We start from the raw sequence: 16,570 nt of genomic DNA on the forward strand, positions 1-16,570 counted from the left end.
GTGACTGCTCTCTGGGAGTTGGGGGGGGGGGCTATTTATTTATTTCATAAAATTCATATACTGCTTGATTGTTGTTGTTTTTTAAAAAAATCCTACATCAAAGTGTTTTACGGAAAGAATAATATAATAAAATTATCAGTTAAAAGCCATTAAGAACAGCCATTAGAAACCTTTGGAAAACGATTAAAATCAATGATAAGCTGCAAACCAGATTAAAAATATATGTCAACATTCTGCATGTCTGGGTAGACTTGTCTAAACATTTTTTTTAAAGCAGGCACTGGAAAGAATACTGTGAAGGTGCCTGCCAGAGAGTTTCCAAATGTAGATGCTGCCACACACAAAAAAATGATTTCTTACAAATGCAGAATGTGTTGTGTGACACTTGTCACGGTGTGAGTTCCACAGATTGGGCATATATGGGGTAAGGGGGTGTCAAAAATTATACACAGATTTGACTAGTTTATGACTGCACATAGCATGTTGCCTTGTGGTATAACGTAAGCCTGATTTCTTACTAGAGCAGCTTTCCTCGCCCTAGTGCCCTTTGTAGATGTTTTGGACTACAACTCCCATCAGCCCAAATCAGCGAGCATTGTGGTTGTGGCAGTCGTGAATAAGTAGTAGAAGCATACCTGGTACTTCACAGAATGACATAGCAACAAGAGACAGGTGCCTCCCTCAAGGAGATCACCATGTAGACCAAATTTCAGTGGCAAGCTAAGGGCAGGGGAGGAAAGAGACAAGCTAAGGGTTGCAACAGATCCATGTGAGTAAATGTTCCACAAATTTACGCTTCATTTCAGTTGGCAATATGGACTAGGAGATTAAACCAAAGGATCTGGAGGAAGAGTAGGTTGCAAGAAGGGCCTTGAAGGAAATGACATGGAGGCACCACCTCCCTTTGGGGGTGGGGAAGGGTTCCAGGAGCACCAGAGCATGTGCAGAGTTGTTTAATGAATACTGGGTGGCAATTTCTGTTCACAGATGGAATTGCAAAGCAGTTCGTACGCTGGTTCCATCTTGAGCATTGCCTTCCAAAGGATAGCGATCAACTTCCCGAAGTTCAAAGCCAGGGATTTTGCCTACTGGTTCCAAGTTATCTTCCAGAATGTTCTGCATGAGTTCAACGAGACCCTTGTGGTGGACATTCCGCTCAAGATATCGTGTGACTCCTACCAGAAAATGTGAGTGTGTTGCGTGGCATGGAAATGAATGCTCACCTCGAACCTGTACCTGCCTATCAGGCAAACAAATGCCATAACAGACTGTTGGCACAAAAATCAATAAATTGCTAGCCAGTCACACCAAAAGAGAAATATTAGGGGTGATGGCGGGAAGTTGAAGCCATCCAACACTTCAGTAGGAAGTGAGCAAATGAGGATGACTCAGAAGGATGACCCAGATTAGTATCAGCAATTTTCTAGGGTCAGGTGACACTTAATTGTTGGTTCCCTTTGTGTCAAGCATAGAAGCCACCTGGGCTGAAAACTACCTCCTGGCCAGCTGCAGTGCTGTTGTACAGTGAGGTGGCAGGGTGGCCCAGGAAACAAGGTGGCCAAGTCCTTTAGCTGGTGTCACTCCTACAAGTCCCCTCCAAAAAGATTGAGTGAGATGCTTACAGGGTACGATGAAATCTTATCTGTAAAGCACATCTTTCCATCTGTGAGTGCAAAGACAGCACCACTCTAAGGCCAAAATCGACAAGAAAAGAAAAGAAAAGAAAAAAGCTTGTGCCATCGTGTGCACCCAGAATAACCTGGGGTGAAGTTCTGTGCGGGTGAAAAGCTTGCCTAGTGGTTAGAGTATTGGCTAGGTTTGCCATTGAGAAGACATCTAGTTCTGGCTAACAGTGACATTGTCTGCCCGTTTTGCTTCCCAGATTGAAAGGTTTCAACAATGTTTTTGCCAACATCCTGCCTGGAAAGGCCCTCAGTGTATTTGGATTCAGCAAAGCTTTTTTGACTACAAAAATCAAATCAGGTAACACAAGCCTTTTAAAAAAATATCTACCTACCTATCTGAATAAATCAGGGCTGTCGCTTCATGAAATAGATAACAATCATATTCAACTAATCATGGGATTTAATAGATCCATTCTTTAGTTAATCACATCTGAATGAATGTGCATATTACTGGAGTCATAGGGGAAGCATTTCTTTTGAGATGGTGGGTCCATGTGTGGAAACCAGATGTCATTGCAGAAGATGTTTTCTCCTTTGCAAGAGAGGTAGAGAAGGTTCTTGCCACTTGTGGGTTTGGAAGGTGAGAGCAAGAGAACGCAAGGAGAGTCCTGCAGGATCAGGCCAAAGGCCTATCTAGTCCAGCATCTTGTCCTCACAGTGGCCAGGCAGATTCCTCTTCTGAGGAATCATGGCCTCCTGAGTGCCATGGACACACTCCCTCCAGTTGGGATTCCCAGCATTTTGGTACCCAGAAGGCATCCTGCCTCTCACAGTGAACATAGCCCATTGTGACTAGTAGCCATTGATAACCTTCTCCTCCGTCGTGTGTTTGCCCGATCCTCTTTTAAAGCCACGCAAGTTGGTGGCCACCACTGTCTCCTGTGGGAGTGAGTTCCATAGTTTAACTGTGCACTCTGAGAAGCGGTTCTTTCTTTTGTCATTCCTTAATCTTCCAGTCAGCTTCATTGACAAATACAGGTGAAGCTGGAGTGGTTAGGATTTTTATGAAAGCCTTTCTCTGTAACTGCACCCAGACTGCGGAACTCCCTTCCTTCATGAGGTCTGCATGGTCCTCTTCTGAGTCAGTCTTCTGCCACTGAGCTGAAACCTTTTAAGAATTTCTATTTTATTGAGATATTTGCCAATTTAGCATTCTTAATAGCTGATTCTACTGTTGTTGTTTTTACTCTGTTGGGAAGATGCCGCCATGTATTGAGTCAGATCATTTGTCCATCTAGCTCAGTATTGTCTACACTGGCCGGCAGTTACTTTCCGGGGTTTCAGGCAAGGGACTCTCTCCTTGCCCTACCTGGAGATGCCAGAGATTAAACCTGGGATCTTCTTCTTCTGCATACAAAGCAGATGTCCTACCACTGAGCTGTGACACTTCCTAGTTCTCATTCCAATTATGTAATTTGCTTTATGATATATTGTTGTTTCAGAGTGTGAAAGGTGCCTTGCATGTGGTTTTCAGGGCAGGATGTAAATTTCTTAAAATCAAAAGACAAATAAATATGTGCTCTAATCATGATTGACAGGGTGCCGTTGGTTTTTTGTTTTTTGTTTTTAAGTCTGCTGCACAAAAGCTCTTTAATCAATTAGTTCACTGGCCAAGCACTGTAGCTCTGAGAGTTGTTTATGTAAGGCTCTAGGTGAGGCTGGGAATGCAAAGAGCCTTTGTCTTTTTGCCATGCGTGGCTTAGCAGCGTAAAGTAAAACCAAGCCCTTGTTTTGTACACTTTTCTTTAGGGATGGGCCCTGAAGATGTCCTTGGACTCCAGCTCTCATCAGCCCCAGCCAGTGCGGCCAGTGGGTGACGGCCGATGGGAGTTGGAGTCCAGCAACATCTGGAGGGATGTTGGCTTCCCCTCTCAGCTTTTCTGCTTGCCTACAATTAATACAATTACATCTTGGGGCAGATTCACACTGAAGGCACATGACTTCCCCCAAGAAGCCTGGAAACTGTAGTTTATTAAGAATACTGGGAACTGTAGCTCTGTGCAGATGAAACTTGAGTCCCCAGGGTTCTTTGGGGCAAGCTATGTGCTTGGGTGTGCTTTAAAAGTGTGGTGTGGATCTGCCCCTGGTTGACTGGTTGGGAATGGGGGCTGAGTTTCCTTCTGTACTTGAGTTTTGCATCACTGTCATCATGCTCAATTGCAGCCTTAGCCTGGCACCCTCTGGGTGTTTTGGACTACAACTCCCATCAGCCCCAGCTGGCATGCTGTATGATGCTGGGGCTGATGGGAGATGTAGTTCATCTAGAGGTAGGAACTAGGGAAAAATCGGTTCTGTTCGCATTTTTATGAGAATCTGCCTACTTTACACTTACTAAACCAATATTATTATTTATTAAATTTGTTACTCTATCTTGCCCAAGGGAACGCAAAGAGACAATATGCCATCTGAAACACAGCTATTCTTAAAAATTTGCGCTTCTCCAGACTTTTGATGTAGTTCTCCAGCCAATAGTGTGTACAAAAATGCATCTATAACACATCCATAAAATGCATAGATTAGTGAAAATAACATTGCTTTAAATATGTGTATATTAGCCAAGACCACATACAAAAAAATGTGCCCATCAGGAGAAATTTGTACCAAAATGTTGATCAATTTTCATGAGAGGTTTTTTGTTTGTTTTTTTTAAATCACAAACGTCTTAGGAAATATGTGGACTGACTTTAAGATCTGATAAAGGAGAAATTTGTTCCTCCCTCACTGAGTGGCATCAGGTTTGTAAAGGCTGCTGCAAATGGTTCATGGGAATGAACAGCTTATTGCTCCTTCCAGGCATTGCATGTGGAAGGCCCACTCAGAGCGTCCAGGAGTGGCTGGAAATCAATCTTGGGAACTTCAGCCGATATGCCCAATACCAGGACCTGCTCAGCTGGAATTTGCATTTTGACGGCGTGAGTATTTTATATCCAGGATCTGTTGGCATGGGACCTATCAGGCTTTTTCACGGTAACATTTCTTGCAAACAAATGAAGTAATTTATGGCCAAAGCAACTTAGCAGATGGTTAGAGATTAGCCAGTTTGGGATCCCCTGCTTAGCCTTTTGTGGTTAGGAGAAAGAAATTTCCAGCCATGCATGTAGATGTCTTCATGTGGTTGTTTCACTCAATAGAGAGGAAATCCCCTCAGAAATGTACTTGCTGTTTTAGCAAGTCCAATCGTTCCCAGTCAGTGATGGTTGAAGTGGCATTTTTCAACCCGAGGAAATTTTCGTAGTAAACCTTCTGAGGGCTGCATGCCACTGGTGGTCGGGGCCAGAGGCAAAAACCATGTGGACTGATGGACATGGCTCTTACTTCTGTGCAGCCAATCAAAAGCCAGAGAGTTCTATATCCCGCCTTTCCACCTTCCATCACGGCACGTGAGAGGCAGGATCGCAATTCAAGGATACATTCCAGCCAAGCAAACGCCCTGGAGTGGGGCACAGAGCAGGGGCAATAGGGGGCATAGTCTAGGGAGGAAGTGTGGCTCAGCAAGAGTCCCGAGGGCCATACAGGGAAGCTTGAAGGGCCACATTTCCCCCTGTTGGGCCTTAAATTGCCCACCCAAGATCTAAATCAGGACTTTCTAAACTTAGGTCTTCAGCTGCTTTTGGACTATAATTCCTATCATCCCTGACCACTGGTCCTGCTAGCTAGGGATGATGGGAGTTGTAGTCCAACAATAGCTGGAGACCCAAGTTTGGGAAACCCTGATCTAAATAGTCTAGGCAGTCCATTGTATCAGAGATAGGGAGCGTGAGGCCCTCTAGGGACTACAACTTCCATCACCCATGACCATTGGCCATACTGGCAGGGGTTGATGGGAGCTGGTGTCTGGCAACATCTGCAGGGCTACAAATGTTCCCCATCCTTGCATTATATGGACTGACCTTTGGGCAAAAAGTGGTGCTTATTTATTTATTACCCGCCCTTCACCCTAAGGTCCCAGGGCAGGTGACAACATTAAAACACATTGTTAAAGAGCAGTTTAAAACAGCTTGCCGTCACAAAAATAAGGTGGATCCTAAAAATGTGTACCTTGAGTGTCAAATGGCAGGGTAAAAGCATCCCAAGGATCATATAGGGAAAGATTTCTTAATTTCCCTAAAGCTTCCCTGCAACAACACAGTATGCTAGTACCCAAATATGCTGATTCTCCAGAATAAATGGGCTGGCACAATCCTAATTAATTTCGTTTGGGCTCCTTGCTCCCTCAATTCCCCAACCACACTCCCATAACTCACACCTCTGCTCCTTGATGGCACATGAGCAAAATCCTGACCTTCCCTAACAATGTTTGTGCACATTCTATAGCTGACAATTTCCCGCTTGAGCAGTAATTTTTCTCATGTTCTCTAGTATCTCCTGCATTTTTTTAAAAATTGGGTGCCGACTCTAAACCAGAAACATAAGGAGTGCTTATGTAGGCATCGCAACTTATTACAGACAGCTTGAAAAATTCACCATCATTTGCTTGATGCTCCTCTGCAGATGGCTGTACTGCAATCTTTGTCTCCACTGCAACTTGCATCCCTCACTCTGAATTCTGATGCCATCAATGAAGAGGAGAAGATGTGCCAGATTCTTGCAAGACTGCAGAACAAACCACTGGAAGAGATCTACCAGTATTTGGACCAATTCAACACAGATGCCGATAAGGTACGGCCTTCAAATATTTACTAAAGAAAAGCAAAACTCCAAATCAAGTTAGGTCTTTTTGCCACCCAAACTGACTTTTCCGTTCCCTCACAGAACCCACATTGCTTGTATGCATTCTATTGCTGACAGTTTTCACCGGATAAGTTAGAATGTTAATGAACCTTGCATGTATCCCTGCAGCTCAGCCGGGGGAAGATAAGCAGCAAATCACAGTCAATGGGACAGCCTCTCATTGCCCTTTATAGACAACAAAGTTAAGATAAATCCAAATAGTTAAGCGAAAGAGTTTGCTATTTTTCCCTTCTCTCTTTAAATTGCAGCTTGGAATAACGTCTCTCAAAGAGGAAGGCATAAGGCAAAGGGTGCTCTCTCATTTTGTGGAGGCGATTGGATCTGAACTCTCAACCTTCAGCCCTGCAAACTGGACTCATTTGCTGTCCACAAGGCTGCTGCTTTTCCTGCCGAGTGTCAGCGCAAAGGAATCCAAAGAGATGCTGTCTTATGTTTCCAGTTGTGATGCCTTCCAAGCTGTGTGAGTATAAACCGCCGTCGTTCTCACTGTTACAAGTATTCAGAGGAGTGTGCCAATGTGTAAGTAACCAAAATGGTGAATCCCATGTGCAAGAGGGGCGTATTGGCAAATTTGGGGGAAGTACAGGATTCATGGAAGTACAACAACATACAGTGGTACCTTGGGTTACAGACGCTTCAGGTTACAGACTCCACTAACCCAGAAATAGTACTTCAGGATGAGAACAGAAATCATGCTCTGGCGGTGCTGCGGCAGCGGGAGGCCCCATTAGCTAAAGTGGTACCTCAGGTTAAGAACAGTTTCAGGTTAAGAACGGACCTCCAGAACGAGTTATGTTTTTAACCTGAGGTACCACTGTATAGGTTGCGGAGGGCGAGGGGACTAAATGAGGAAAAACCCTAAAGCAGCCCAATGAAAAATCAGCAAGGTTGGTCCATGAGGATATTCAGAGTACCACCTCACCAACCACAATCTGCCCCCAACCACCATCTTCTAACTTACAAGCAGTTAGGAGGGCAACACTGCCTATTAACTTCCTCCTCCTTAGTCTCAGTGTTGTCCTTGTAGAGAACTCAGTAGAGAAGAGAATGGGGACAGAACCAGAATGAGCTGTCTCTGCCTGTCCTTGGCTCTGTCGCCACCTACTGTTGGTCTCCCTGCCTTCCACCCCAGCAGTCCTCATGAGCACCAGCTACCACTGTTGAGCACGCTCAGTGGGATTCTGTCTGATTCTTGAGTGTGTGGTGGGGGAAACCCCTGCAAACCAGGGGGACTGGAATGGAGTATTGTGGAGGAGGGCTTGGCTGGCTTATTAAAGGAACAGTCCACACTGCCATATGGTCTCATTTCTGGTGCACAGGCCAAATTCATTACTAGAAGCTTCTATCCAATGGAGAGTGAAACTGAATTAAAGGAGCAAGAAGGAGATTCATGTCTGGGAACCATGTCTGGAGAGAAAGAAGCAACCTATGGTTCAGCCTCCCCCGACCCGGTGCCCTTCAGATGGCTTGGACTACAACTCCTACCAGCCCGAATCAGCATAGCCAATGGTTGAGGATGACCATCATCCTTGACCACTGAGAACTAGTGATGCTGATGGGAGTTGTGCTTTCCAGATTCTTTGGACTACAAGGTTGGGGAAAGCTAGACCATAGTTTTTATGAATGTTGAAGATGTTGTGATAGATACATTGTGGCTGGTGGTGGACATATTAACTATGAGCACTGCAGGAAGTCATCACTTGATGTTGCACTCCTTAGGTCAGGGGTAGGCAACCTAAGGCCCATGGGCCACAAGAGGCCCACAGGAGTCGTTTAACCGGCCCCCGAGCCACCCCCTGACTCTGGCCTGTTCTTCTGCTCTTCTGCAGACATTTCTGACACAACCTTTTTTCTTCAGGGTGTCCTCGCTGAGCCAGGTTTACTCTGCAATACTACCAACCAACCAACTAGGTGTCTACAGGGCCTTATTTTCCTACCTTGACAACCAGCACAAGACCACAGGTAATTCGGTGGCACCATTTTAAGTTTGCAGTTCAGGGCCATGGATTGGAAGCGGGGAGAAAGCTGATCCAGTTGATTTCCATTTCAAGGCATATCTTCCTAATTTGGTTCCTTCATTACATATCTTTAGGAACCAGAGAAAAATGTTCCTCTTCAACAGGCCTTTGGGTAATTATATTGTAAACCACCTTGTGGTATTCAGATGAAGGGCGGTATAGAAATTTAATTATTATTAATAGTAATTCACACTTTCTGAAACAAAACGAGAATGAAAATACTGCAGTCCTTTGAACATTACACTTCTCTGAATTTTGCAATACAGTGCTCCAACCAAATCATGTAGAGAGAGAAAATGCAGATGCCGGAGTAAAGTATGTATAAAAATGCACGTATTCAAGGAAAATAGCAGGCAAAAATGCATTATATTTGGGAACATTTCTTTGCAAAAAAAAGTGTATATCAGGCAGAATTACATACAACATTGTATATAGGGAAAACTATTCTTCCATATATTGGATTTTTTTTTTCTTAATTACAAACTGAAATGGGAATATGGAGAACTGAACTAAAGATTGGGAAAATGAAAAACTGAGGGAGACTGAAATCGGCAGATTCCTCCATCCCTAGTCATGGGCAATGTGTGACGCCAGGATGGTGGGGTCTAGGCACTTTAGAGAGCTGGTAGGGAACAGAAGTAGAGGCACGAGTCCCTGGGCATGGGGCCTGAGAGGGATCCAGCAGGGAGGTGGGCACCTAGGGGAGAATTGATTCCTCTTGAGTAGGAATAGAGAGATCAAACCCACCCAGTTTTGAATTCTTGGCCGAATGAGTTGCCACCTGCAACTATGCCAATGAATCCCACATGGAGCTCTGTTCAGAAAGGCTTGTTTGTTTACCGACACTGCAGGATCGGCGTGTACCTCCAACACCAGGGATTCCGAGGCATGGCTGCAAGATAACCTGGGGGCCTTCGCAGCCCAAGCTCCTTATGGCGATTTCACCACGCTGATGGCCACGTTCAATGGGGTACGTTGCAGAGGTTGCCTTGTGTTGATGCATAATGCCCACCCTGTGCTCCAGAACCCCACCAAATGATTAGGAAGTCTATTTTGCATTAGGGGAAGAGGGCAGAGCAGTTGCTTTGCATGCAGAAGGTCCTTGGTTCAATCCCTAGCGCCTTCAAAGAGTGGCAAGGTGAGGCTCCTGCCAGAGAAACCCCAAAGTGCTGCTGCCAGTCAGTGTAGACAATCCTGAGTGAGCTGGGTCAGTGAGAGGTCAGTTCTGCGAGTTTTCCACATTCCACACTTGCAAAAAGAATAATTCTTCATTTCAGGAGGGGTGGAAGTGAATATTCTGCACAACAGCCCAATTGAGGAGCTTCATTCCACACATGGGAGAAGGAAAGGGCTGCCTACCTTTCTCCCTCCCCAAATCTTCTAAAGCAGCCTTCCCTGATTGGGTACCCTCTAGGTGTCTTGGACTACAATTCCCATCAGCCTCAGCAAGCATGCTGGCTGGGGCTGATGGGAGTTGTAGTCCAAAACATCTGGCGGGCACCAGATTGGGGAAGGGTTGAAGAAGTCTCTAAGTATATCCTCGAATGTGTGTTTTTACAGTTTGATGTCCGGGGCAACCTCACTGCCACCCAACTGGCTCATGTCTTTTTTGCCTCTGGCGCCCTGGATGATCCTGATAAAGTCAGTGCCCTTCTGGAACCTTTGGAGAACAAGCCTGTTGATGACACCCTTGCTTTTATGACAGAGTTTGCAGCCTTGGCTGCTCAGGTGAGTTGTCTTTTGTTAGCTTTGGTTTCTATCCATTTGATAAGATCCCTTTAATTTCTGGAGCTCTCCTGATGCTGCATCCTTCGCTGCTTCTCTTTGGGGATATCTGAGGCCCAGTGTGGTGTGGTGGTAAGAGTGTCGGACTAGGACCTGGGAGACCGGGGTTCAAACCCCCGCTTGGCCACGAAGCTCTGTCTCTCTGCCATTCTTCTCTCCAGCACAATCACATTCCTCTGTGCTACTCTGGCCATTTTGAAGGCTGGGGGGATGACCTGTTCTTTCTGTGTTTCTGGTTGGCAGAGCGGCGTGACGTTCCTGGCAAACACGGAGGTGAGGGACAAGATATTTGACGTCATCTTCAGCGAATTACAGAGCCTGCTAACGACAGCCGGCACCTCCCAGTACGAAGACTGGTTCCAGAAAACATTGACCCTCGTGCTTCCCAGCATCAACGCCACAGCCCTGGCAGCCATTCCACAGAGCATCCCCTGCAGCACTTTCAAAGCCATGTGAGTCTTCAACCATCTGCAGGTTTGCCAGGAGGGGGCAAAGGAACCAGTTTCCAGGCCCAATTTAAAGTGCTGGTTTTTGACCGATAAAGCCTTGTGTGGTTCAGGATCCCAGTACGTCAAAGACAGCCTCTCCCCATATGAACCCAGACCCTGTGATCGCCATCTGAAGCCCTTCTTCATGTGCCCCCTCCCGGAGAGGGGCAATTCGAGAACGGGCCTTCTCAGTGGTGGCTCCCTGCTTGCAGAAGGCTCTCCCCAGGAAGGCTCACCTGGCACCATCGTTACATATCTTTAAGCACCAGGCAAAAACATTTGTTTTCTGCCAGACCTTTGGCTTTTAATCATCTGTGGCCTTCTTGAGTGGGTGGAGCTGTTTTAATCCTGCCTTTAAAAAATAAGAATGAGTATTAGATTTTTCTGTTTTGTTCAACACTGGTTTGAATGTACATGTTCTTATTGTAAGTTACTTTTGTAAGAAAAAAGAAATCTAGTAAGTTTAAATCATCACCACCATCATTATTAGCAAACAAGAAGTTAATTGTTATAAAGACTTTAATACGTTTCCCCTCCTGTTCCTTCCTCTCCCACCCAGAATGGCTGGTTTGGATGGCAGCTTTCGATATATGTCATCAGACAGTCGCCAAGATGTCTACAACTTTGCCAAGGGCTACCTGCTGACCAAGACGTCTCAAGGAGGTAGGTGTCAAAACCAGAAGGCGTTTGCTAGGTGGGTGGAATTGCTATGCTTGCTTCCCAGCTGGCAGGGGGCGCTGTTGCTACTGGAAGCAAAGGCGGACCATTGGTCCAGTTCCATCTAAGGCTGTTTCCTCTGCTCCTTCGCCACTCATAGCAGCTGTACCATGCCCCCAGTGCAAATGGAATATAGTGTGATAGCATATTGCAAGGAGTCACTTTTTCATGAAAAGGGGTCCTGGATGCATGAAATGATTCTTCAAGAGTAATTTTTCCTTTTTTCCATTCCAGGAGATCCCTGTACTGAGAATACTCGGGGCAGCTTGGGTTGGTTAACAGCCAACTTTGGGTCTTTCAGCTCATTAGCCAGTTATAAAGACTTGGTTGCCATTAATGGAGATTTCCACCCGGTAAGTGACCTTGCTTGCCCTTTTCCAAAACAATACAAGAACCAAAACGTAGCCGCCCTTTGAAATTTGAACCCTTTGAATTTTGCAGTGCTCTCTTCCAACCAACCAGTGGTTCCGAAAACACTCTTCCAACCAACCAGCATTTACCAGAACTCATATTTAAGGGGGAATTGTGCATTGAAATGAATATATTAGAGAAAATAACATACAAAAACACATCGTGTTAGGGGAAATTGCTTGGCAAACACACACATTCATCAAAACTGTCTGTTGGACGAAATTCGCACTAAGAATTTTTTTAAAATGCAGAGAACTGAAGATGGTAAAAATGAGGAACTGATGGAAACAAAATTGACAGACCCCCCTGTCCCTGCTCCGCTGACAGTTTCCTTTGCTAAGAACCAGCTTTGCTCATTCTTTAGATGGATGCAGTTGCGAGACTCACGCCATCTCAACTGGCTGAGTACACACTGGCGAGTGACGCCCTGCGTGACAGTGAGAAAGCCGGGAAGGTCTTTGGCTCCCTTGATTCACACAACATTGGAGAATTCATGGATGCTTTCAATGCGGCTGCCCAACAGGTTTGCAAGACTCCCCTCTTCCTCCCCTCTGCCTTGTTCAAAGTGCAGCAGTAGGGCTCATTCAGTTTGTTACTTAATTCTACTAGTGTTAACGTCAACCAGCCAACAGAGGTGTTACTTAGCAGCCAGGTAGAGTGGTATGATATTCAGTGAGACAGCATGTGATCTGATTGCCTGCGTAGTTCTGGGGGAGTTTTCCCTTCTTTATGTTTGGTTGAATGTCTCCCTGCCCTGTACAAGGCCTCAACTGAAAGACAAACGCTCTCTGTCATTTCTTTTCAAATTATACATCGTTCTGGTTCACTTTGCTCAGTAAAGTGTTATCGTGACTTTTATCTCTGGACTCTGTCGGCATTAATCGAGTGACTTTGCTAACATGTCTCCCTATTGAAGGTTGCTCCATTAGAGTGATGGGCTATTGCCCAACAGCCTTACCTCAACCTCCCCAACCTGGTGCCCTTCAGATGTTTCCGACTTCAGCTCCCATCAACCCCAGCCAGCACTGGAGGGCATCAGCTTGCCATAGATCATGCCAGCTGGGGCTGATAGGACTTGCAGTCCCAAACTTCCGGAGAGTACCAGGTTGGGAAAAACAGGCTAAGCAGGTTGCTACTAAACAGAGGGCCTTCTCTGCATTGGCACCTCAGCTCAAGAACTTCCTCCCCAAGCCCATTTGCTTGGCGCTGCCTTTGTAAGCCTATCTTGTTGAATTAACCTCTTACAGCAATGACTATTGGCCTGCCTTTAGCTGTTGTCTACTGATTTCTTTGCAGATTTGTTTTGTGCTGTGCCATTTCATTTGTGAGCCTTTTCCTTAACTGTGTTTATTGCTGGTCATCTACCCCAAGGGTATCTAATATGGTCTCCTCCAGATATTTTGGACTACAGCTCCCATTGACTGACGATGGGAGCTGAGGTCCACAACATCTAGAGGCCACCTGGTAAATTATACACTATGACATTAGGATGTTAGTTAGCCAGGCACACCTGTCCTCCTAACACTGTACCTTCTGTGCCTTTTGCTTTCTTCTTAAAGCACCAGCTCACTCAGCTGCCCAACTTGGAGACCAAACGGTTCATCCTTGGCGAGATCTTCTGCCACTTGAGTGGCGTGCTGAAGCTCTTCACCGCAGAGGACTATGCTGCGTGGTTTGGGCAAAGGCTCCCTCTCTTCCTGAGCAGTCTTGATGCCCAGAACCTCGGCTTCCTGCCCAGTGACATGTCCTGTGATTCTCTGGCAGCCATGTAGGTACCAACTCTATGCCTATCCCAAGGTGGGGGTGATGGCGGAGTCATTTGGCATGGCACAGCCAAGGGTGAGGAGAACAGTCACAGAAACTCAAAAACTGCATTGCTCCCAGTCAGGCGGTTGGGTCATCTAACTCAGTATTGTCTACACTGACTGGCAGCTGTTCCCCAGGGTTTCAGGTGGGAATCTCCCCTAGCCCTACCTGGAGATTGAACTTGGGACCTTCTGCATGCAAAGCAGATGTTCTGCCCATTATCCTAGGAAACTGCCTTAGACTGAGTCAGAGCATTGGTTCATCTGGCTCAGTATTGCCAACGAAGGCTGGCAGCAGCTCTCCAGTATTTGAGACAGAAAGTCTTTCCAAGCACTGTCTGCAGATGTTGCAGAGTGAAATTGGGACTTTCTGCATGCAGAGCAGATGCCCAGTCACTGGGCGATGGGCCTCCTCCCCAGTTGTCAGTGGAAGATGCTTTGCTGATCCAAAATGCCTCCCCCTAACTTCACTCCTCCCTTCTTTTGAATCTCCAAACTGAGTATTAGTACCTATGGGACTGCCTCTCCTGGTATGTCCCACAGAGGAACTTACAGTCTTCAAACAAAAACATATTGAATGTCCCAGGCCACAGAGCGGTTAGGCTGGCCTCAACTAGAGCCAGGGCTTTTTTGGCTGTGGCTCCGATCTGGTGGAACGCTCTGTCACAAGAGACTAGGGCCCTGCGGGACTTGACATCTTTCCGCAGGGCCTGCAAGACAGAGCTGTTCCACCAGGCTTTTGGCCTGACTCCCTCCTTTGGCAATCTTCACAGAACTCTAGCCCAATGGTTGCCATCAATTTGATTTGAATTAATTTTATAATGAAATGATTTTAGAATGTTGTATTATTTTATGGTTGTTAGCCGCCCTGAGCCCGGCTTCAGCTGGGGAGGGCGGGATATAAATAAAATTTATTATTATTATTATTATTATTATTATTATTATTATTATTACTACTTCGATTACAACCTCCTTCCTAATCTTGCAGATTGGAGGGTTTAAATGATCACCATGCCAACAGCACATTTGAAAATCCAGATGATATATTCTCCTTCATAAAGAGGATTCTTGAATTCCAAGAACAAAATTCAGGTAAACAAAGGAAGCACCTCTCTCTCCCCCCCCCCAATGGCACACTTTACCTTCTACCCACCCCTGATGAAGACCCTCTCCAGAATGTTAAACCTCAGAAATGTGTGTCTGCATTTCTAATTCTCTTTCTCCCTCTTTATGACTTTGCCACAGGTTCTGCCTGCACTCAGGGGGCCTCCACGGACCAAGAGTGGCTGAGCAAATTCTTTGGACCCTTTTCTGCCTATGGCTCCTACTCAGATTTCACTGCATTGAAAAGCGACTTCCGTGGGGTGAGAGCGGCACAGACTTTGGAGTTTAACATTTGTGGTGTTCTTGACTCTGGGCTGGTTCGGGCATAACACTAACTCGCAGGTCACCAATGTATTGCCCTTGAGGCCTTTCCTTGGTGCCCACAAAGCCTCTAAAGGCCTCTCCCCCATCATTGCTCTCCTTGGGCAGTTTAGCTTTAATAAGCTCACTCAAGGAAAAGTGTGGAAGCTTTCACTTCTTTTTTTAAAACCACAGTTTCCAGTGTCACCCAAACCTTGGTAAACTGTGGTTTAATCTGCACCTTACTGACTCAGTGATGACTGGAAGCTTGGGGTGTTTGAAGAGTTCTGGATTCTGGTTTCCATCCAACTCCAGCTCTGTGTTTCCAAATGCAGGGGGATTCCTTGGACCTCTTCTCCGCCAGTGCCTTGGCTCAGTTGTCCACTGAAGGCCACACCATTTACAGCAGCTCAGCCATGGGGCTCGTCTTCCAAGCCATCCAGAGAAAGAAGGAGCCAGAGCAATTCCTCAGCACGTACCTGGATGAATTCAACACCCTGGTGCTGAAGGTAAACAGAAGCTTGTTTACAGACTTTTCCTCCAGGGCTGGAGACAGACTGTGATTTTCTGCCGTGTAACTGGAGCACTGGTGGTCAACTCCAATGGGAATGCATGATCTGTGACCTTTGGGGTAGCTGGAAATTACTCCAGAGCAGTGGATTTCAAGCTATGTAGAACAACCTTCACCAGGATGGGGCCCTCCTGATGTTTGGGTCTCGAGATCACTCTTTCCAATTTCCTACAAACTTTCAAAATTCATGTACAGTGGTACCTCAGGTTACATACGCTTCAGGGTATATACGCTTCAGGTTACAGACTCCACTAACCCAGAAATGGTGCTTCAGGTTAAGAACTTTGCTTCAGGATGAGAACAGAAATTGTTCTCTGGCAGTGCGGCAGCAGCAGGAGGCCCCTTTAGCTAAAGTGGTGCTTCAGGTTAAGAACAGTTTCAGGTTAAGTACGGACCTCTGGAACGAATTAAGTACTTAACCCGAAGTAGCACTGTAATTGTCAAGGGTTCTCATTACTAGCCCATTGTTCTCCATTGTGTGAAACATTGTCAGCTGATTTTGTTGATCCTTTTGGGTGTAGTTGCAAAAACAGAAGTGCAAGGTCCCTTCATGATACCCACAGTCACACCTTCTAAGATTGTACAACAATCTTATACTATTAAATAATTAGAGTTGCATTATAACAATCAATGCAGATCTCCATGTGTTGCCCTTCTATTTTCTGTGCGCTTACTTGGGCAAATGGTTTGGAGTGCTCCAATATCTTCAATGTGGAGTGACTTAGATTGTGTTTTCCTTGAAGTTCCATTGTATGTAACAGAACTTACACACCATTCTCTTGAAACTGGAGTGCCTAGTGTCAGTGTTCCTAAATGCTGAGCTTTGAAGCATATGGAACAATTCATTGGTCTTCTTCCTGTGTGCCTTCTCCAGAGTGACCCTAGGAGCCAATCCTCTGTGGCTCACTCACCTCCTTTCATTCTGATTGTCTACAATCAGCACCAAGGGTGAGAA

At 45.8% G+C, this 16,570-nt stretch overlaps 1 protein-coding gene across 2 annotated transcripts in view; it reads left to right on the forward strand.

Moving 5' to 3' along the window:
* Positions 1-16,570, forward strand: part of LOC309518801 (uncharacterized protein) — a 61,478-nt gene that overhangs the window by 35,561 nt on the left and 9,347 nt on the right. For both annotated transcript variants that reach the window (XM_082199291.1, XM_082199292.1), the window contains 16 exons: positions 988-1,187; positions 1,883-1,983; positions 4,479-4,597; positions 6,177-6,344; positions 6,665-6,876; positions 8,275-8,378; positions 9,286-9,404; positions 9,995-10,162; positions 10,463-10,671; positions 11,267-11,370; positions 11,659-11,777; positions 12,200-12,358; positions 13,395-13,603; positions 14,629-14,732; positions 14,886-15,004; positions 15,380-15,553. In XM_082199291.1, the coding sequence (XP_082055417.1) occupies positions 988-1,187; positions 1,883-1,983; positions 4,479-4,597; positions 6,177-6,344; positions 6,665-6,876; positions 8,275-8,378; positions 9,286-9,404; positions 9,995-10,162; positions 10,463-10,671; positions 11,267-11,370; positions 11,659-11,777; positions 12,200-12,358; positions 13,395-13,603; positions 14,629-14,732; positions 14,886-15,004; positions 15,380-15,553 (2,388 nt within the window). The remainder of the gene's footprint in view (positions 1-987; positions 1,188-1,882; positions 1,984-4,478; positions 4,598-6,176; positions 6,345-6,664; positions 6,877-8,274; positions 8,379-9,285; positions 9,405-9,994; positions 10,163-10,462; positions 10,672-11,266; positions 11,371-11,658; positions 11,778-12,199; positions 12,359-13,394; positions 13,604-14,628; positions 14,733-14,885; positions 15,005-15,379; positions 15,554-16,570) is intronic.

The sequence above is a fragment of the Podarcis vaucheri genome (genome assembly GCF_965113315.1).
Source record: "Podarcis vaucheri genome assembly, chromosome: 14".
Lineage (NCBI taxonomy): Eukaryota > Metazoa > Chordata > Lepidosauria > Squamata > Lacertidae > Podarcis > Podarcis vaucheri.